This window comes from Dipteris shenzhenensis, chromosome 13 (genome assembly GCF_047967505.1).
Source record: "Dipteris shenzhenensis isolate YYH24624 ecotype China chromosome 13, Dip_SZ_1.0, whole genome shotgun sequence".
Taxonomy (NCBI): Eukaryota; Viridiplantae; Streptophyta; class Polypodiopsida; order Gleicheniales; family Dipteridaceae; genus Dipteris; species Dipteris shenzhenensis.
In genome coordinates, this window is record NC_141608.1 from 52,675,760 (window position 1) to 52,697,153 (window position 21,394).

The 21,394-nt window shown below is 41.8% G+C and overlaps 1 protein-coding gene across 6 annotated transcripts in view; it reads left to right on the top strand.

Annotated features, from left to right (window-relative positions):
- LOC147895567 (D-alanine-D-alanine ligase family) overlaps positions 1 to 21,394 on the top strand; it is a 154,664-nt gene that overhangs the window by 40,024 nt on the left and 93,246 nt on the right. For 4 of the 6 annotated variants that reach the window (XM_087383547.1, XM_087383548.1, XM_087383549.1 and 1 more), the window contains exons 6-11: positions 5,462 to 5,524; positions 5,668 to 5,745; positions 5,940 to 6,032; positions 6,190 to 6,309; positions 6,862 to 6,945; positions 7,700 to 7,909. In XM_087383547.1, the coding sequence (XP_087239673.1) occupies positions 5,462 to 5,524; positions 5,668 to 5,745; positions 5,940 to 6,032; positions 6,190 to 6,309; positions 6,862 to 6,945; positions 7,700 to 7,909 (648 nt within the window). The remainder of the gene's footprint in view (positions 1 to 5,461; positions 5,525 to 5,667; positions 5,746 to 5,939; positions 6,033 to 6,189; positions 6,310 to 6,861; positions 6,946 to 7,699; positions 7,910 to 21,394) is intronic. The other 2 variants (XM_087383551.1, XM_087383552.1) reach the window with 2 other exon arrangements.

A 21,394-nucleotide genomic window follows, 5' to 3' on the forward strand; every position in this document is an offset into this window, starting at 1 on the left:
TGATAGTATAGGGAGATCATCACGCAATAAATGGTGCCAAAGTGTAAGGCATGTCGAAAAGCATGAAACTTGGGTCATGGTAGATTCTTCGTGAAGAGATTTGCTAGGTTATCCTCTGTGAAAACGTAGGACAACTAAATATCTCTAGCTGACAGGCGCTCTCGAACATAATGATATTACACAACGTGCTTTGTTCGCGCATGAAACACTGGATTACGCACAACAGCTAAAGCGCTTTAGTAGTTAGTGTAGATGATTGTAAAAGTGTCCTGGTTGACATGAAGATGTGAGAGTAACTTGTGGAGCCAAACACATTCTACTGTAGCTGTGAAGGCTGCCTTGTACTCAGCTTCACAACTAGAAGTCGCAACTGTAAGCTGTTTCTTGCTGAACCAAGAGATGCATGAAGAGCCAAGCATGAAATAGGTATCCCTGTGTGACTCGCGGGTGTCATAACAACTTGCTATCTGTGAATGCATGCAGATCTAGTGAAGCTTGTTCACTCTAGAACAGCCCCAAATGTTGTGTGGCCTTCAAGTAACGGAAGACTCACTTCATTACCTATCGATGCTGCGTGCTGGGCTTGTGCATGTACCTACTTAACTGGGAAACCACATATTGCAAATCAGACTGGATATGACATAAGTAAATAAGGCAGCCGACAGCCTGCTGCATCAAATGGGCACTCCCATCTTCGGAGGATAAACGGAAATGGAGTAAAACTTGTTGGCTTGCAATCCTTGAATCGGAACTGCTGCAATAGCTGTCCAAGTTATTTGGATTGTCTCATCATTATGCCCCCTCAGTGGTAGTGCAACCTTCCCATATTTGTCATTGCAAAGGATTTCTGCAAATTTGCCTTGAAGTCTGCAATTTTTTGTGTGTCTAGCCCAGTGATAAGCATGCCATCCACTTAAATAATTAACATTGAAAATTCTGATTCACTCTTCCGGGCATAAAAAATGGCCTCTTTAGGGCTGTGTTGAAACCCAAGCCATAGTAGAAAATAATGTATCTTGGCATACCATGCCCACGGTGCCTGCTTCAAAAGAAAAATGAGGTGCAAGATAAATAACACAACGAATGGTCTTAATGCGTGAAGTGGAAGCGAATGTCTCCTCAAAGTCAATGCCACGTTGTTGGGCATAGCCTTTTGCAAGCAAGGTGGGCTTTGTAGTGATCAACATTGCCATCAGCTTTCCACTTCAATTCGTAGACATCCATCAGCTTTCATGGCATCCATCCATTCTTGCTATCAAATGTATCTTTATGATGGAGAGGTTCCTGATTACAAATAGTAGCAATGAAAGCAACATGAATAAAATTGCCCTGTACTTGTGTTTGTGCACCTTTGGTGCGAGTAGCCAGGGCTTAGCTTGCTTGCTATCGCGTAGAGTATCCAAGAGCCGCTCTTTTCTGCTGTTTAGTGACAGCCTGCTCCTCATCAACTGCCTGATCAATGGCATGATCATCAAGTGGCTGCAAATCAGGCTGAGCATGGACAACAGGGGGAGGTTGTGAACCGCTAGAAGCATTTGGAGTCATACCTTGCAAAGTGTCATCGGAACTGTAAAGGCAGTATAGAATCAAATACATCAAAGGCTGCTACTAAGGGCTGTTTTTTACAGTCCAGCCAAGGTAAAGGTGCTTTCTCAGCAAAAAAACCACATCTCCACTGGCAATTATCTTGCTTGTGCGAGACTGAAACAACTTGTATCCTTTGCTTTGTGAGCTGTAGCTAATGAAAATGCATTTGATGGCCTTATCATTAAGCTTATGCCTCAATTGAGAGGGTACATGTGAATATGCAAGATATCCAAACACCCACATGTGAGAAATTACAGGCTTGCGGCCTATACATTCTTTGTAAGGGGTCATAGTCTTCAATGCTCGAGTGGGTGTTTACTTGAGCACATAGTTGGCACACATAACATCATCCAACTAGAATTTATTGGGCAAAGACTTCCCCTTAAGCATGCGTCTTCCCATTTCTATTTTTGTTTGATTTTTTCGCTTTGCAAGTCCATTTTGTTGTGGTGTTTGTGGCACTGTGTACTGTGTACTCATGTATCTTACCTTGAGCTGCTAAAAAATGAGCAAATTCTCGGGATAAGTACTCATCCCCTTGTCAATGTGGAGGGTCAAGAGTGTTTCACCACTCTCATTCTCTGCTAAGACAAGAAAATGTTTGAAGCTAGAGAAGACATCTAACTTCAATTTCATGGGATGAATCCAAGTGAACTCGGTGAAGTCATCCACAAAAGTAACAAAGTAGTAGTATCCTCCAAGTGATGCTGTCCGCATCAGCCCACATACATCACTAGGTACGAGGTGCAATGTCTTAGATGCACAGAGGGTCCCATCTCTTGGAAATAGGAACCGATGCATTTTGCTCAATAAGCAGCCTCACATACATGTTGGGTGGGAGATCTACCACCATGTCCTTTGAATGCATTCTCACCAAGCTATTAAAGTTTAGATGCCCCAATCTCTCATGCCATAAGTGAGTATCGGAAATCACAGATTCAGCAATGGCATTAGCTTCTATAGTAGCCTGTTTTTCAAAGATATCAAGGTGATACAGCCCGCTATCAATGTGTCCTAGTGAGTACAATACAATATCATACCGATCATCATGCATGGCACAACGATGACCATAAAAAAGGACTCTGAAGCCATTTGTGGAGCTGGTTGAAAGAATTCGGACTCTTGTTGGTGTCTGGCATATACAGAACTTCCACAAGTGTCACTGTATCACCTGACACGGATGTGACTTGCACCTGTCCAATCCCTTTCATGGGAGAAGCTGCATTGTTTGCACAAGTGACAATGCCCCCATGTGGAGCATCAATCAAGGACTAAAATAGAGACTTGTAAGAGGTAATGCGCTTAGAAGCACTGCTTTCAAAATACCAGGCTAACTTAGAATTCGAAGTAGATAACGCTAAAGCATGCTTCTTCGGATTATGGTGGCAAGTCACAACAAATGCCCACTCATCGTGAGCCAAGTTTGCTGCCTCATGAGGATGATCATGGGCAGTAGGAGCATGTGTAATTGCAATACCATTTTTGAAGCAATGTGCTTGTGACATTCAGAGATGTCATGGCTAAGCTTTCTGCAATAATTACAACACTTCTTCTTTCCGTCAACTGGAGAAGAAGATGACGAGATACTAGATGTAGGTTTGGTTTGGTCTGACTGTAATCTTCCCCCACTTTGCCGTTGCCGCTATGATCGGTGGCAGAGGCTTGGCCTGCATGAGTAGAGGCAGTCCTATTTATGTTTTGATGACTTTATTGCTCTTGTAGGAGTAGTGAAAGAGACTGATCGAAAGAACAGTGGTTAGGGTTATCCATGGCCAATAGCCTCAATGTCGTAGAAAATCCTTGGTATGCGTCAAGGAGCCCATCAAGTGTCATAGAAACTACTTGTGAATTTGGGACAATCTCATCAATAATGATGAGCTGCTCTCTGTAATCCTTTTCCCGTTCCGGGTAACTATGGCGCAAGCAGCCTGATGGTACGAAGGGGACAGCATGGATGCCTAAGGGCTTTAGCTCCCGCTTGTTTATTTTTAGGGCAGTTCCAAGTAGCATGGTCTTTGCCCAAACATTTGAAGCAAAGATTTTCTTGCCTGGCCCTTTCATAATCCTCTTTCGTTAAGAGAGGATAATTTTGTGTTTGAGGTTTCTTAGGTGGCGTCTAAGAAACCTCCTTCTTAAAGTGCCCCTTCCTTTTCAAATTGGAAAATTTGTTGAACTTTGGAACAAAACTTGTTTGTTCTGAAGTTTAAACTTTGAATTTCCCCGTTGTATCATCGTATATTTGGGCATACTTAATGGCTTCCTCAAAGGTTTTAGGAGAATTTCTTTTCACCTCAACTTTATATGTGTCTTTGAGACCTCTCACAAAACCCCTTATCTTTTGGAATTCATCAATTCCCTTCAGCGTAAGGACTGTCTCCCTCTGGTTCGCTATGTACTGGACTAGAGTGTTTTTACCCATAGTGCAATTGTTCCAAGCCTACCATGCTCTTTCTAATTCATTTTTCGTTAAAAACTCTTTTAGAAAGGCTTGTTCAAACTCAGTCCAATACCTAGGAATTCTATCATTTTCGTTGAGACTCATTCACCATTTATAGCCTATAGGCTTTATTTCCAAGGGAAAGACTTGCTTCCACGACTTGATTTTCATGAGTAGTATTCATGAATAGTTACCGATTGAGAATCGGCTATCTTAGTTATGGCTTCAGCTAGGGTTTTCAATGTATCACTAATAACTCCTAGCTGCCGTGTTTCTATATTTTGCGTTCGAGTTTCAGGTTTAGTGAGTTCCGTATACTGAATTCCATAATTACCGTAGCCTATGTCCTCCATTTCCACGTTATTCTCTTGAGTTTCAATTTGTATCTCCTCATGTGTTTCCTCTCCAACTATCGCTTTTCCTTTTCTAGCCCTTTCCTCAGCCTCTCTAACCATATCATCCCTTTCTGGAGTTTTCATTTTAAAGATGTGTATTTTCGAGAAATTATAAAGCAAAGCGCTTTATGTCAAAGAGAAAAATATGATGCCCACTTCCCTGATATTTGTTTGAGGTTTTGGATGTCTTTTGAATTCGAACCCGCTCTTGTTGCGCCATGTAAGTTATAATTCTTCAATCCCGCTCTTGAACTTCTCCACTTGATCTTCGATCCTCGTCTTTAAATTTGAAGAGGCTAAAATGAGTTGGAGTGCCTTGGAGAGAAAGAGGCAAGCGGGGGGAAAAGAAAAAAGAAAAGGCTTCTAGACTTAGGATTTCAGAGGGGTAGAAATGTATGTGATGAAATGGCTTTCTTCCCAAAGGTTTTTAAACCTTGGGATAGCGTGGTGGCGGCCTCCTTTGCTTCTCTGTGTACATAAATCATCGCGCACATGTGTGGAGAGATCCTTGGGAGTCAAAACTCTTTAAGCCTCTATCAAGCCGCTATTTCTTCCCTTGAGTCGAGGTTTCAGTAATCCGTCAAAATGCTAGGTGTTGGGAGGATTTTCTCTATGCATGGAAAGATCCTCACGGAAGCCGTTCTGCAACACATGCGCGTCGCCAGACCCTGTGCTCGACCGGTTCTTTTCCAACGTTCACAGTCGGGAATGCTTGAGCGTATGGAGGAGGACGGCTTTGAGAGCACAACGATTGCAGATATTCTGAAGTCAAACGAAACTCTACATAGACTGAGCTGTAGATGGATGGGACGGGCGAGTCTAAAACAGTCCAGCAGCTATTAGAGCAAGTCTTGTCACAAAATACGTTTTTTAAAAATTTATTGCCTGTGGAAGTTTTGCTCTATGACCTTGCCCAGTTTGACTCTTACTTGCATTTTCCATTTTGATTTTTTGTCTGTTTTGTATTTAGCCGTCTTGTAGTGTATATTCTGCATTGAAATGATGCCTAATGTTTTTTGGTGGTATGTATGTACATACAAAGTATAGTGCTTCTTCAGAGCTCTCATCGAGAGGATTTGCAACAATTCCAAGCTTTCTTGTCAAGGTTAGTGTTGGGAGTTGATATGAGAAATCTACCAATGAAGGTGCGGCATGGAACTTTGTAAGTATCGTGAAATTTGCATATCTGACATGAAGAAACGGTAACTTCATAACAAAGCACGTGCTTCTTTCAAAATTTTGTAACAGGACCCTGCTAGGGATAGGTCTGCTGTCACCTTGTGGTTTGAAGCCAATGGATTGGACATCAATACAGGCCGCACTGTGGTAGGCAAATAGTTTCTTGTTTTGGAAGTACAGGCCACTATAAAATCGGTCTTCAGCCCCCTCGTCAATCCAACTATACAGCCTCATGCATTTCAATTTTAGAAATTCATGCTAATCTAGTCTTTTGGTTTTGTGTCATCCTCTGAGAAATGTATGCTTCTCTGTCTGATTAAAGGGCTGTTAAATGTAACCAGGTAAAGCCAGCTTGTTCTGGTTCGAGTATTGGAGTCACTGTGGCTCATGGAGTGGAGAAAGCTTTGAAACAAGCTAAGACTTTGATGTCGGAGGTAAAGATCTTGCATTAAATCACCATCTTATTTAATTACAAATAACAATTGTCAAGCCAGATTCTGGTAGTTTATGTGGTGTATTGTGTCTCATAGCGTGTTTTTGCTTTTCTGGCTTTAACATTTATCTTTATCATTTGGTTGGCACATGTACCAGGGACTTGGTGAAAGAATTATCATTGAAGTTTTCATTGAAGATGGCAGGGAGTTTACTGCCATTGTTATTGATATGGGATCACCCAGCAATCCAAATCCCATAACCCTTCTTCCAACGGAGGTCAGATCTTGTCTAGTACACATAGTATTCTCAAAAGAGCCTTCGTTTTATTTCGTAAGGAATTGGTAATACATTTTTATTAAAAAGTTCCCTCTTTGAATTACCTTGCCTTGTTTTGAATATTTATGAATTAGCTAGATAACTGGCTGTGTGTTAGTGGTCCATTTGCCTATTGTTATACTCTGGATATTTTAACACAGATTGCGTTCATTATATTTTACTGCATTTTAAACACTAACAAGATTCTGATTAAGTAAGATGCATATTAGTTTTTATTATAATTCGAGCAGCAAGAATTTTAACTTTTAGGTAACTTTGATGGTTGGGAAAAGGGGTGAAGATCAAAGAACATTTGACATTCGCCATGTTGTATTCAATTGTTTCCCTCGGTCTCATAGGCTTTTTGGCCTTCTTTCTCTCTCAGATTGGGGTAGTTTGTATGGTAATGATTGCACAGAGGTAGATTACGAATCACAAATATCTCATTTAAAATTAATAAAAAGGTGGAGGTGGACAACTCAACAATGATAATGGTGAGCACACTTTTCACAGGTAGAGCTTTGTAATGAGGTATTGGCTGCTGACAGGAGTGATGCTATCTTCAGTTATCGGCAGAAATATCTTCCCACAAATCAGGTAAGCATTGAAAAAAGATCTGAGAAATGATTTTAGTCTGCAGCGGTATTTTTTTTTCGATGTTGAGTTGTGATCAGTATATCTGTAAGAAATGCACTTGAATCTGTTAAAGGCTTCTACATGTAATATATCTTATTGTTTGGAAAATCCAAGAGGAGGTTTTGATTTTTTTTGTTTACAGCTTTGCTGTACAGTACAAAGGCAATTGTTCTCTGCGCAGCTGCTTGTCATTATCAAATGAATTATTTGTGTATCCATAATTTGTGTCAAGGATGATTAACATACAGCCTTGCTCTGCACCTCCAAAGTCAAGCAACTTGCTCTGCTAAGCCTGCTAAAGGGTGATCATAATGCAAGTTTTTATGCTAGTGGCATGCATATATTAAGAAATGAAAGAGATCTGAAATTCAGCTGGTTTTATCTAACATCAGAAGAATGGGCTTTCATATCATGACACTGTCTGGGAAAATTTGAGTCAGTAAATGGATGTAGCATTCAACTTCTGGGAACTGATTCAACATGTTTGACTTGGCAGTGCTTAAATGAGCTTTAATATTACTGTAGTATGTTAAGCTAGGTGTTTTTGTGATTGTATATTTGTATTGCACTCTGTAGTTCTTCTTCTTATAAAGAAGGCTATCCCTGCCATGATGGTGCTTGTTTTAGTATCGTTCTTAGCATTTTTAGTGAAAGGTAAGATGCTGTCTTTGTTTATAGTGACTGCATTGAGTGTCGCTAAGACAATTTCTTTCAGGTGATGTATCACACTCCTCCACGATTTCCCATAGAGGCAATACAAGCGATTCGCTCTGGAGCAGCAGAAGCATTTAAGCAGCTGCAGCTTTGTGACTTTGCACGCATTGATGGGTGGCTTCTACCACAGTCGACAACATACGTTAAGGGAAGCGGACATGCGGTTGGCGACTTTGAGGCAGGCAGGATTGTTTTTACAGATATCAACCTGGTGCGCTGTGATAATCACCTCATTTATATGAGCGACATCAAATTTTCTTGTGCGAGATACTTCTGAATTCTCGAAGATAAAAGTCTTTAGCAAGACAGGCACAATTCAATTTACTTTTAGTAATGTAGCCTGAAATTTTTACAGTTGCATGCTGATTGTTGATTTGGAGGTTGACACGTTTCTTCTGAGAACTGATAGGTCATACTTTATGGAAATCTATTTCTGTCCAGATCTTCAGACAATGTTCTACTAGAGATTGCATTCCAGCCTATCAGGGTCATTGGCTTTGTAGAGTATGACTTAGATTCTCAGCCTGACTCACTTCTTTTGCCCTTGGTTCATGGAGATTTTGGCTTTATGGTGGGGACTCAATAAAGTATCTACAGTGGGACCCAGGGGAGTGGGAAAGGATTGATGAAGGGCATCGAGAGAAGAGCCCCCTTCTTTCGTTACACTGTAAGTAATGCCAGAAGGTTTCAGGGCAGTTGTAGAGATTGGAGACCCTACAGAGCTCCTCATTGGGAGAATTTCTGTTGTTTGCACAAAATCTTTTGGAAGAGATTTTGGAAATCCCATAGGAATAAAAATCACTCTAATCTTTTGGCTTTCTGTCCATGGTGGGATTGCAGTCAACCTGTGGAGTTCCAGGTTTAGGGTAGACTCTGCATGTCCTCGTTGCCACTTTGCGGTGGAATCAGTTCAGCATTGCTTATGCAATAACCTGTGGAGTTCCAGGTTTTTGGGCGGACTTTGCATGTCCTCATTGCCATTCTGCAGTGGAATCAGTTCAGCATTGCTTATGGGATTGCAGACAGGCGAGGATTATCTGGAAAGGAATTGCTAGGATTTTCAGCATCTTTTGCCTACCACCCTTTCTTCATGACTTGGGGTTTAGTTGCTTGGATTATCTTTTTAGGTCCACAGGTACTTTTACAAGAGGCATGACTCTTCTTCAGCTTTCTCGATTCGGCAACACTTAGTTGAGTCATGCCCCCTGGATGATGGTCTAGCTTCTGTGGATTCCTCTTGGGAGATTCTGGCGAGTATTTCAGCGTGGCATATTGGGAGAGTCAGATCCACAGAGGCCTTAGACCATTCCCAAGTCCACCCCTCTCATACTCTGGCTAGTATTCCGTCAGATACTATACACACATCGATGGCCACTTGGATAAGCATGCAGGGTCTTCCCGAGCGGCCCCTGCTAGGAGGGTTACTTTCCATAGCAATGGAGAGGCTCCCCTTTTTTCTCAAAGTCCTCTATAGGGTTGCAATGGCATTGTCAGCCTCAACCTTGGATTTTTTCTACCTCTTTTTGAGGAATTTTTTGGCCATCTTGAAGCCTGCATGTTGTATTTCTGATATGAACTAGCTCTCGCGGGTTTCGTACATACTTAATAGAAGTTATTTTCTTGAAAAAAAATCTATTTCTTGGGAGAAAAAAAATCTATTTCTTGGGAAAAAAAAAGAGGAAAAAATCCTGCAGGCTGCAAATGTTCAGGTAGAAGGGACAGAGTCGGTCTACACCCACGGTTGGGCTCTGATGCCGTGAGTGGGGATGTCATTGTAGCTTGTCCTTGCTATGCGTGATGGAGTTTATGGTTTTCAACCTTAAGAGTGACTATCATGAGATTGAAATTGCACTATGCTGTGTTTTTAGAGGATGAGTTTGGGCATGTTCTTGGACTCATCTAGGTATATGCTTCTGCTCTATTAGCGGACATGCAAATTTCACATTGTGAAGTTTTTGTTCATGTGCGGCCTGTTGGTTTTGTGATAATTCTTTCTATCTTAAGTGGTGCGTTGTCCTATTAGGTAGATTTAGATGCTCGTCTGGGAGAGACTAAAATGAAATCATTTAGTCTTTACAAGCAGTTGTAGCTTGAATGAAGGGATTTTGGACTACCTTTTGATTAGCCTTCTCCTTTAGTGCTAGCCTTCGTCATGGCTGAGTGTGCCCTTCACCTTTGGAATGCCGATAGAAACTCAGTACAAAGACTTTGTATAAATGGATGCTTAAGTATGTTTGGGTGTGTGGATTTGTATGCGTGAGAGCATATGTTTATACTCGGTCTACACCCATTGTTGGGCGCCAATGACGTCAGTGAGGATCTCATACTAGTTAGTCCTTGCTATGCGTGATGGAGTTTATGATTTTCAACCTTACGAGTCACGATCATGAGATTGAAACTGCACTATGTTGTGTTTTTAGAGGATGAGTTTGGGCATATTCTAGCTACATGCAGGCAGCTAGATTATCTCGGAGATTAGAGTCTAGATATGGAAGGCATGATGGTATTCGTGCGGACATTGCCTTTTTTAGACCATCCTTTGATCATGCTTGCTTTGATAGGGTGACATGGCATGGAGGAAGGATGTTAGACCATTCCCAATGATATGCATTCACTAGAGGGGAGTTTTTCAAAGTGGAGAGGTCGGATAGGCATTCTTGAGCTGAGAAGCAACAAAGACTAACATACACACTATGAAAAATCGTTAGCTTTTTTTAGAATTATGGCCTAGGTAAATGCGAGCAACTAGATGAAGATGAGACGATCTTGTACGAGGTCCTAGGTTCTCTCAACACTTGGGAGGGGAGAGAGCCATCCCAATGATTGCTACATTCATGCTTATGCTTTTTATTAGAGAAAAGAACTTTTTGTTAATGCTTGAAAAATTGACCATATTCTTGGGCTCAAAGGAAGCGTGCTTTAGAGAGGAGTGCATTGAGAAGGTTTTGGAGAAGTTTCATCGTCGGAAAGTCCTCCAAATCTGAGAAAAACCAGTCAACTAGTGCGTGGGACTACTCGAAATTCAACAGAAAGCTGTAGCTTTGCAAGAGGAGAGGCCGAGGAGGCTGTAGAAGCAAAAAGGTCTAGAAAAAGCCACTTTTGCAAATTCGACCAGCAAAAGAAGTGCTCAGCTCTGCCCGTTCTACCAAACGCACGGAGGGAAAAGCATATCACTGTGAAGGGGAGGCAGAGGGGAAGCCATTGGGCCAAACGGAAGTGGAGGAATCCAAACGGGTGAGGAGTTATGAAGAATTTCGGAATTCAGCTGAAAGAGGCTGAAAAACCAGTCCAAAATCTCAACAAAGGAAGAAGATGAGAGGGAAAACCACACATGTGAAGTTTAGAAGGCCCAGTAAGGTCCAGGAATGGCAAAGGAGCATGTAGAAGGCACTAGAGCCACCTGGAACTCTACGGGGGCCACTGAAGGTACATGGCCCTCTAGGGGGCCCATTAAAAATGCCACGTCATCATTTCCCAACAACCACTCTTTTAATTCCTTGGAATGCCTTTGGGCCTAGGGATTAATTACGCTTATGTGCTGGACACCATGCCGCGTTTAATTACATATTATTAAGCCCACACTTGGACTTTTAAAACCAATGTTGTCACAGTCTTGTAGTACATTAAAGTACTTAGAATTTCACGCCCCTGTGACATACCTCTCTCTTGAAACAACAAACCACAGTTTGCTGTCCCAAAACACAGGAGTGAGCATGAAATATACCATGAAAGAGTATACAAGAAAGCCGTAGCTATAGTATACAGAGACAGTGAAAATATGGCTAGGAGAGGCATGCATTTATCCATATACATTGCTCAAAATCTATGTGATCCTTGGCGATCAATAGTCAAGATGCATCAATATCATGAAGTCTCACAACAGAAATATTGTCAGCTCAGTATCTCGGATGGAACATACAGTGTCATCAAGCAACCTCATGAAATCACGTTGAGCCCATTTGTACCAAGGGAGTGGAGGTGCTAGCCCCCTCTCGAACACCAGGTAATGCATCAGATGTTCGTTTTGCTGAACTACCTGTAGGAGCCCGGACCGCAGGGACCGCAGTCGGCTCTAACCGGAAGCATCAAGGTAAAGCTGCAATATCCCAAGTGAATCTGCCAGTTTACCTTCCTCCATCCATTTTGCATCGAGTGATGGGTAATTTTGAAATTTTACCAAGTAGCGACGGATAACTTTACCCTTGAGCTTTCTATCTCTGTGTGCCAGAATCTGCTCTGGGACCAGAAGTTCATCCTGTTCTTCCACTTCAGGCTGTACCTCATCAGGTAAATCCTCGGGAACATCTCCATGATATTGCTTTAACAAGCTCACATGAAAGGCATTATGTATCTTCCAATGTGGAGGCAACTTCAGCCTGTAAGCTATCTCGTTTATCTTTTCAGAAACCTGGAAAGAACCATAGCTGCGCATGTTCAGCTTTGTGTACAACCTTTCCTTGCCTTTCTTATTTTTCAGCCTTGCCTTCTGAAAACGCAGCAAAACCCAATCACCTTCTGTGAATACCAATTCCCTGTGATGTTTATCTGTTGCTCTTTTCTGCATGTCCTGACTTCTTTGCAAGGCATATTTGATCTTCTTGTAAGCCTCTTCAAGGCTTTCCACAAAATGATCAGCTTCGAAGATTTTCTCTTTTGTATGCAAAATGGGAGGTATCTTCCTGGCACCTTCCACTATTTCAAAAGGTGCTTTACCTGAGGATGTGTGAACCGTATTATTGTAAGCATATTCCAGCAAAGGCAAATGATGCTCCCATTTTCTTTTGTGGTCTGAGACATAGCATTTAAACATATCCAGGAATGTAGAGTTTTCTTGCTCTGATTGTCCATCAGACTGAGGGTGAAAAGATGACGAAAAATTCATCGTACTGTCCATATTTTCAAACAGCCCTCTCCAAAAGAGGCTGGTCATCCTTGGATCTCTATCACGCATTATGGATTCAAGCATCCCATGATACTTGAAGACATGCTGCAGAAACAATTTGGCTATTTGATCCGCTGTAATTTTCTTTCTTACTAGCACAAAGTGGGATGGTTTGCTAAACCTGCAAATTATTGTCCACAGTCCATCATGTCCAGTAGGACTACGTGGAAGATCAAACCCAAAATCCATAGCTATGCTTTGCCTTGGTCTATCCGGAATTGGCAAGGGTGTAACAACCCAGGTGCCTTCTGCTTGTCAAACTTTGCTTTCTGACAAACCATGCACGTTCTCACATATTCTTCCACATCTTTCCTCAAAGATGGCCAATAAAAGTATTGCTCCACTGCTGTAATTGTTGCTGTAATTCCCCTATGTCTTGCATATGGAGGAGCATGACTTATTATTATGACTTTCTGTCGCATCTGATCAGTGACAGAGTCGTCCATGCGTCAAAATGAAACCCTCTTTCAACATATAGTGATCATGCCTTTGACCATCAGAAAGCTGATCATAACATCATTAACATACTGATCTTTCATCACATCTAACACATTGTTGTAAGCAATGCTCACTGCTGAAACACTGGGTTTCTTGGAGACTGCTGCAGGCTGTGGTTTCTTGAAAAGTGCATCAGCCACGATATTTTTGTTACCCGGCACATGTACAATTTAAAAAATGAAACATTGAGAGGAAGTTAGCCCATCTCATGTGCTTTTCAGATGATTTTCTCTGCGTGGGAAAATATCTAAGTGACTGATGATTTGTCTTCACATAAAAATCAGCTCCAAGAAGGTAATGTTTCCATGTGGTCAAAGCATGTATCATTGCTAACATTTCCTTCTCGTATGTCTGCAAGTACAATTCAACATCTTTGAGAACTCTACTCTCATATGCAACCACTCTGCTATCCTGCATCAATGTGCCTCCTATGCTGTTCCCACATGCATGACAAGTTGCAGCAAAGGGTTTTGCAAGATCTGGCAAGATAATAACGGGTTCAGAACACAACTTTTGCTTCAGCTCTTCAAAAGCTGCATTTTCCTTTGGTCCCCACCGAAACAGTACAACTTTCTTCTAAAGCATGCAAGGGAGAAGCAATTTTTGCAAAGTACTTTATAAACCTTCGATAGTATGAACACAACCCAAGGAAGCTTTTGACTTCATGCAGATTTTTCAGAATTGGCCAACTCCTTATGGCCTCAACTTTTGTAGGATCCATCTTGGCTCCATCCTTTGACACTATATGACCGAGAAAATGAATCTCATGCATAAAGAACTCACTTTTCTTGGTGTTTATTAATAGCTTGTGTCTTTTCAACTCTTGAAATACAATAGTGAGGTGTCTCGTGTGCTCCTGCTCATTTTTAGAGAACATAATAACGGGTTCAGAACACAACTTTTGCTTCAGCTCTTCAAAAGCCGCATTTTCCTTTGGTCCCCACCGAAACGGTACAGCTTTCTTCTGCAAAGCATGCAAGGGAGAAGCAATTCCTGCAAAGTACTTTATAAACCTCCGATAGTATGAACACAACCCAAGGAAGCTTCTGACTTCATGCAGATTTTTCAGAATTGGCCAACCCCTTATGGCCTCAACTTTTGCAGGATCCATCTTGGCTCCATCCTTTGACACTATATGACCAAGAAAATGAATCTCATGCATAAAGAACTCACTTTTGTTGGTGTTAATTAATAGCTTGTGTCTTTTCAACTCTTGAAATACAATAGTGAGGTGTTTCCTGTGCTCCTGCTCATTTTTAGAGAACATAATGATGCCATCGAAGAAAGTGCCCACAAACTTTCCATGCGCTCTAAAAATTTTGTCCATCATTCTATTGAAAGTGGTAGGTGCATTAGTCAAACCAAAAGGCATCACAAGAAACTCATATAAGCCAAATGAAGTGCGGAAGGTAGTCTTGTAGACATCTTCAGGCCGTATCCTTATCTGATGGTATCTACATTTAAGGTCAATACGATTGAACATTGAGGAACTTCCAACCGATCCAATATATCATCAATGTGTGGAATTGGAAAAAGGTTCTCTATTGTGACTTTATTCAAAGTCCTATAATCAATACACATTCTCCAACTACCATCCTTCTTTTGCACAAGCAACACAGGGGAATAGTAAGGAGAATTACTTGGTTGTATTAATCCCTTTTTCAAGAGTTCCTTCACTTGTGACATTATCTCTTCCTGTTGTGCCTTACTGACACGATAGGGAGGTATATTAGGCGGTGAGCTTCTTGGAATTATATCAATTTGATGATCCTCGGGCCTCTTGGAAGGTAATTCTTGAGGAAGTGCATCCGAGAAACAATCCTGAAAATCTGAAATAAAAGCAGCCCTTTCTCTATCTAAAGCAGAAAGAGTAGAGCTTTCCTGAATTGGTTGGCTGTCCTCTTTGACAAAAATCAAGTACGATGAAATATGACGCTTTATTACATGGGAAATACAAGAAGCTGAAACTACAGGGATGGACTCCCCTTTCAACTTTACATGAAATACATGATTTTTGCCTCTATGAGTTAAAGAAATCTTCTTGTTTCTCATCTGCAATTCAGCCCCCACCCTGTACATCCAAGGCATCCCAAGCAAAGCATCACACTCTAGCAAAGGCATAATGTAGAAGTCCTCTGCATCCTGATATCCCTGGATATGCATCCTCAACTTGCCAATGATAGGAGTGATAGGTGTGTTGAGTTGAGGGTTGGCCATATCACACATCCCTGATGGTCCCATTTCCTCAGGCTTGATGCCATGCCTTCCTACCATATCAGGAGTTATGAAATTCGCCTTTGCCCCAGAATCAAAGAAAAATAAACAATTCTGATTTCTGCTTTTTCCCCATGCTCTGCACATCTCAGTCTTTTTCGTTTCCTCTTCATCATGTGCATGTGGCAAACTCCGAATCACATCTGGAAGAAGTGCTACAGAAGATTTATGTTACGCTCAAGTCGAGGTAAAATGACCTCGGAAGGGTCAGTCGGCATTTTCCTTTAAAGAATCAATGTTTGTATTATATTTGTTTGGGCTTTATGTAAATGATTAAAAAGGAATAAAGGTCAAGGTCCTTGGTGAGGGTGACATGGCACTAGACTAGGTGGATCTAAGGCTAAGGGACTTAAATGCATTAAATGTGCCTAGGGGCAAATGGTTTTAATGATATCCCAAGAGAGGGGTAAATGATGCATTAAGGAGGGACCCTAGAAAGAAGACATGTGGCATACTAGATCCATCTAGGGAATTTTGGGGCTTGGAGGAATTTAGTAGGCAGGAGCTTCACTTAACAACTGGGATTTTGTTGAGAGCTTGCTACCACCGAGGTTGGCTGGGAGGAAAATTGAGGTGCCTATGCTCGTGAATCAAGAATCAGTTAGGAGCAAACAGATTAAGTTGTGTCATTTTGGTATCAGAGCGTTGGTCGAATCAAGCGTCGTGACGGGGAACTGCTACGCGGTGTGGAAGCAGAAAGATCGAAGGGATTGCTACGTGCACCTAGAGATATCCCGTCACCTGCATGGGTATATGTTAAAGCAGAAACTGGGTGTGCGTTGGACGTTAGGATGGCGCATGGGCTGGTCTTGGCTAATTGACGTTAGGGATCCAGAAACGGATGGTCAGACGGAAAGAATCAACCAAATTTTAGAGGATATGCTTAGAGCATATGTGTCATTGAGGCAACATACATGGGACAAGTGGTTGCGATTGTTAGAGTTTGCCTACAATGATAGAAAAATTCCTCTACAGGGTTAAGTCCTTTTGAGCTGAACTATGGTTATAGACCTAGTTGGAATACCTTAGAAAGTGCCTAGTGCCGCGAACTTTGTGGTTCAGATGCGGGAGATGCTAGCACTTGCGAGAGCTAACATCCACCAAGCTATGGATAGAGCTAAGGCGTATGCGGATGAAAACCGATCCGCTAGAGAATTTAAGGAAGGAGAAAAAGTTTTTCTCAGAGTTCCTTCGCACTCTAAGTCTTTGATTGCAGGAGAGTGTGGTAAATTATCACCTCGATATTGTGGGCCATGGTTAATTCTAAAAAGAATAGGCAAGGTAGCCTATAAATTAGAATTGCCACAGCATCCAGTGTTTCATGTTTCTCTTTCAAAGACATTTTTGCATATAGGTGACTCACTAATCGAGGGTGTTGTTTTGTTTTCAATGAGATTCAGACATTGGATCAACAAACCATAGGCTTGAATGTTTTTGGAAAACTCTTCATGTAATGTTAGGAGATAGAGGATAATGCAAGACGCAAATCAACAGGAATCCTGGACCGAGGAACAATGCAAGTGCGCAATCGGAAGATACCTACGGTGTTGGTTGCATGGCATGGTCTACCTCTATCAGAAGCTACCTGGGAATCCGTATACCAGTTACGGAGAGTGTTCCTAGACTTTATCATCGAGGACGCTGATACTTGAAGAGGGAAAGAATGTTACGCTCAAGTCGAGGTAACATGACCTCGGAAGGGTTAGTCGGCATTTTCCTTTAAAGGATCAATGTTTGTATTATATTTGTTTGGGCTTTATGTAAATGATAAAAAAGGAATAAAGGTGAAGGTCCTTGGTGAGGGTGACATGGCACTAGACTAGGTGGATCTAACACTAGACCAGGTGGATCTAAGGCCAAGGGACCTAAATGCATTAAATGTGCCTAGGGGCAAATGGTTTTAATGATATTCCAAGAGAGGGGTAAATGATGCATTAAGGAGGGACCCTAGAAAGAAGACATGTGGCATACTAGATCCATCTAGGGAATTTTGGGGCTTGGTGGAATTTAGTAGGCAGGAGCTTCATGTAACAACTAGGATTTTGCTGAGAGCTTGCTACCACCGAGGTTGGCTGGGAGGAAAATTGAGGTGCCTATGCCCCTGAATCAAGAATTAGTTAGGAGCAAACAGATTAAGTTGTGTCAGTTTAGGCCTTTTGCCCTTCCGATCAGCCTGTTTATCATGATTCTTATGATCATCTGACTTGTCTCCTTTCATGGACGGGCAATCAAAAGAGCGGTGTCCCTCTCCTTTGCATATAAAACATTTGTTTTGCTCCATGAGTGACTTTTTCTCTTCATCAGATAACTTACGCCTTTGACCAGCTTTGAATTGGGCTTTTCCTCCCTTTTGAAACGGTCGTTTGCCATAATTTTTATTTTCAGATTTAATGTCCTTCTTATCCTAGTGTTTGGCAGCCCGTTTGCTGTCTTCTTTCTTGCTGTCCATAAAGCCCAAATGCTTCTCCTACATCCATGCATATGCTTTCCTTGCATTCTCAATTAATTGAGTCATAGAACCCACCTTGGTTTTGATGGAATAATCACGTAGCTCACTAGGCAATCCACAACAATACCTCTCTATTTACTCTTTCAAAGAAACATGCCTGTAAGAGCTCAATGGCAACAAAACATCCCAAAACCTCTAGGTGTAATCATCAAGATTCTTGCAAAGTTTGTATGACAAGTCATGCCGGTGTGAAAGTACGTCAACTTCAAAAGTTGGAGTAAGCCAAGTAGAAGAGAACACTTGCTTGAATTCCAGCCAAGTAGCAGGTGCATCTCCATGAAGCATAAGGTTGGTGTACCACTTAAGTGCATTGCCTTTCAAAAATGTGGCAACCTTCCTCATCTTGGATGTTTCTGTAAACAAACCCCCAAGAAATGTAGCATCAAACTGTTGAAGGAATATGAGGGCTTTGTACCTGTCATGTACTCCATTATATGTCTTAAACTTGACATGAGAACCACCATCCTTAAATTCTTTATATCCATTTGATGTTGGCTGTCCCAAAGATGGCTGTATTTTTGCAGAGTTCCCTTCACTAGGGACAGCCATGCTTGGCTGAACATTAGGCATGGGAGCATGTGCTGTGGCTTGCATGCCTGGCTGCAATACCACATTGTCATACATGGCTTGCTTTCTATGCCCAGTTGGCGATGAAATCAACATAGCATCAAAGATAGAATCTGTACCAAAATATTCAGGTTGCTGCCTCAAATATCGCTGAGGTGGCTGAGCCACATTTATGAACTGCACATTATTATTTTGAGAAGTAGAAGTACCCAAACCAAGGCCTTGTGCTGGCTGCTCATACTGTTGCACTAGCTGTACTTTTTGTACCTCTTTCTCAAGTGCTCTTTTGGGGGATTCCTCTCTCTTGGAAGTCCCTTTCTGAGTCATTTTTGATGGCTTTCCTTCATGGGAAACTGATGCATGAGTGTGCTGTCCGCCATGAGAAGCTAATGCATGTGTGTACTCACTCTTTCCGTGCTTGTGCTTTCTTGATTTCTTCTTCTTCTTAGCATTTGTTTGCACAATGTGAGCCAAGTTTTGAGTCAGTTGAGTCAAAGCAATCACTGCACTTGCAAGCTGTGCATTCAACATAGTAGCATCATCTGACTCACTGCTAGAACTAGTGTCACGATTGAGCTGAGTTGTAGCTTCATGTGTGGCCTGCTCAAAAGGCATTTGTTGTGCTCCCTGCAGTTGTACACGAGCTGGATCATTAAGGCTTTCCTGCCTTCTTCTTTGAGGAGTTGTGGAGCTCTCTTACTCATGGGTACTCACCATGTTTATGGCTGTAATATTCAGCTATCAAAAACTGTAGCTAAGATATCCTTCCACCAAACTACTGAGGCCCACCTCTTGAGGAAGAGTGTGTTGTGTCCTGGCAACGGAACCAATGAAACCGGCCTTTCATCACTCAGAGGGCAGTGCAACTAAACCTTTAATCACTTCAACACTTATTTACAGCTCACAAAGCATATATCACAACCATTAACCAGGCATCTATCCATTTGCTGACAAACAAAACCATTGAAAAAGGGATTGAGGCTAGAATGCCCGTGTTCAACAAACATAGACAAGTGCACCCGATTGGCCCCAAACACCATGGCGTCCCTTTCGGTATTTCTTTATATTTCACAGTGAAATGATTACAAGTTGCATCTGGGAGACCTTCCCTACAACTGAGCACGCAGTCCAAATTCACTGAGCCTTCGTAAGGCTTTCAAGCATAGAACACCGTCACATAAGTGCACTTAACCCATAGGCTCAATCCAAAGGCATTCTCTTTTCCGAGTGCAATTCCATTGGCTGTCCAGATGCAATCACACTGCACCCCGGCTACACTGTCTTTGAGTGGTTTCCAGATGGCATTCACAAAGCTTTTCAAAGCTCCAAAATAAAATCAGCCAAGTACCCAACCAAAGAATGACTCATGTAGCATTGCCGAGGCACCTGGAACCAAGAAAGAGTGGCACATGAGGCCAACCAATAGCTTATGGAAAAAAGAAATTGCAGCAGTAAAATCACAACTCACCAAGCCCTGAAAACTCGAACCAAGTCCTCAATCGCCAAGAGGACATAGTAGACAATGCCCAATTGCATTCTCAGCCAAAGAGGAGTGCAAAGGCATGAAGAAAGAGCATTTACAAGAGCTGACCAGCAAGAATTCCTCTGAAAAATGTGAAAAGAAGCACTTCTGTCGCAAAGAAGTGGGAGTTCTTGGACTCAAAAGAAGTGTGCTTCAGAGAGGAATGCATTGAGAAGGTTTTGGAGAAGTTTATGAAGAGATCTAGTAGCTAGCTAGGAATGGAATAGAAATATGAAAAGCAAAATGAAAAGGAAAATGAAAGAACAAGTGCTAGGCAATGATAACCAAAATACTCACATGTGGATAGCTTGATGTTGATTGATATCAAAAGACTCAAGACAAGTACAACACTATATAGTGTGACACCAGACTCTAGAAAGCCATAGTGTATATGAGATAACTCCCAATATGACACATGGCATGTGTAGGACTCACTAGACTATAAAACACCCCCTAGACACCTAGCACACTCATTTTTGACTCACTTTGGCTTCATATTGCAACACGCTCCCATTAAGGCAAGGTGAGAGACTATTGGAATGGAACCAAGAAGAGAACATGACAATGACGGTCATCAGAACTGCGCATGCCGGTCTAGAACTAGACATGGTTCCCACACAATCTTAGAGGCAAGTGAGCATGGCTCAGAGGCTAGTGAGCATAACATAGAAATCTTATCTAGCATGGCTCAGAGGCTCATTATGCATGGATGCATGACCAACTTAGAGGTCTAGGAGACCAATGCACCAACATCCTGGAACTCTCAAGGCAAGCCTGATAAACAAATAGACCTATCAAAGCCAATACATATGGCTCCCACAGTACATTCCCCTTGGCTTTATAACAGGACATGTTAGGAAGCCACAAAAAAAAAAAAAAGGAAAACCAATACATCTTTTTAGGAGGACTATCCAAGGCAGAGGACCTTTAGACTCAATGAAAACGAAACACTCAATACATATCAATTTAGGGGGACTACCCATGGCAGAGGACCCCAAAATACATCAAGCGTGTAGTAATAAATAAAAATCTCTCTTTGTGAAAGAGATGTCCTCCAAGTAGCTAATGCACATGTGTGCACATCCCTGCGAGTCGATGACGATGTTAATGAAGCGCTAGCAAGGAATGCCCTAAAATATGTGTCGGTAAAGTCCATGGGTAGCTACATGGAGCAATTACATGATGACTCTCAAAATGCAGGAAGGAGACTCACCAACGTCGAAGTAGAAGCCTCAGGTACCATGACCAATCGAAAAGTCAATCAATGCGAAGTACCTCAGGCATTGATCGAATAAGCAATGTTGAAGAAGTCACTTATTGATGTAGAGTGGTCTACATCAAGCTCAATGAAATATACTAATCAGAGAGATCAATGTAGTGGAGT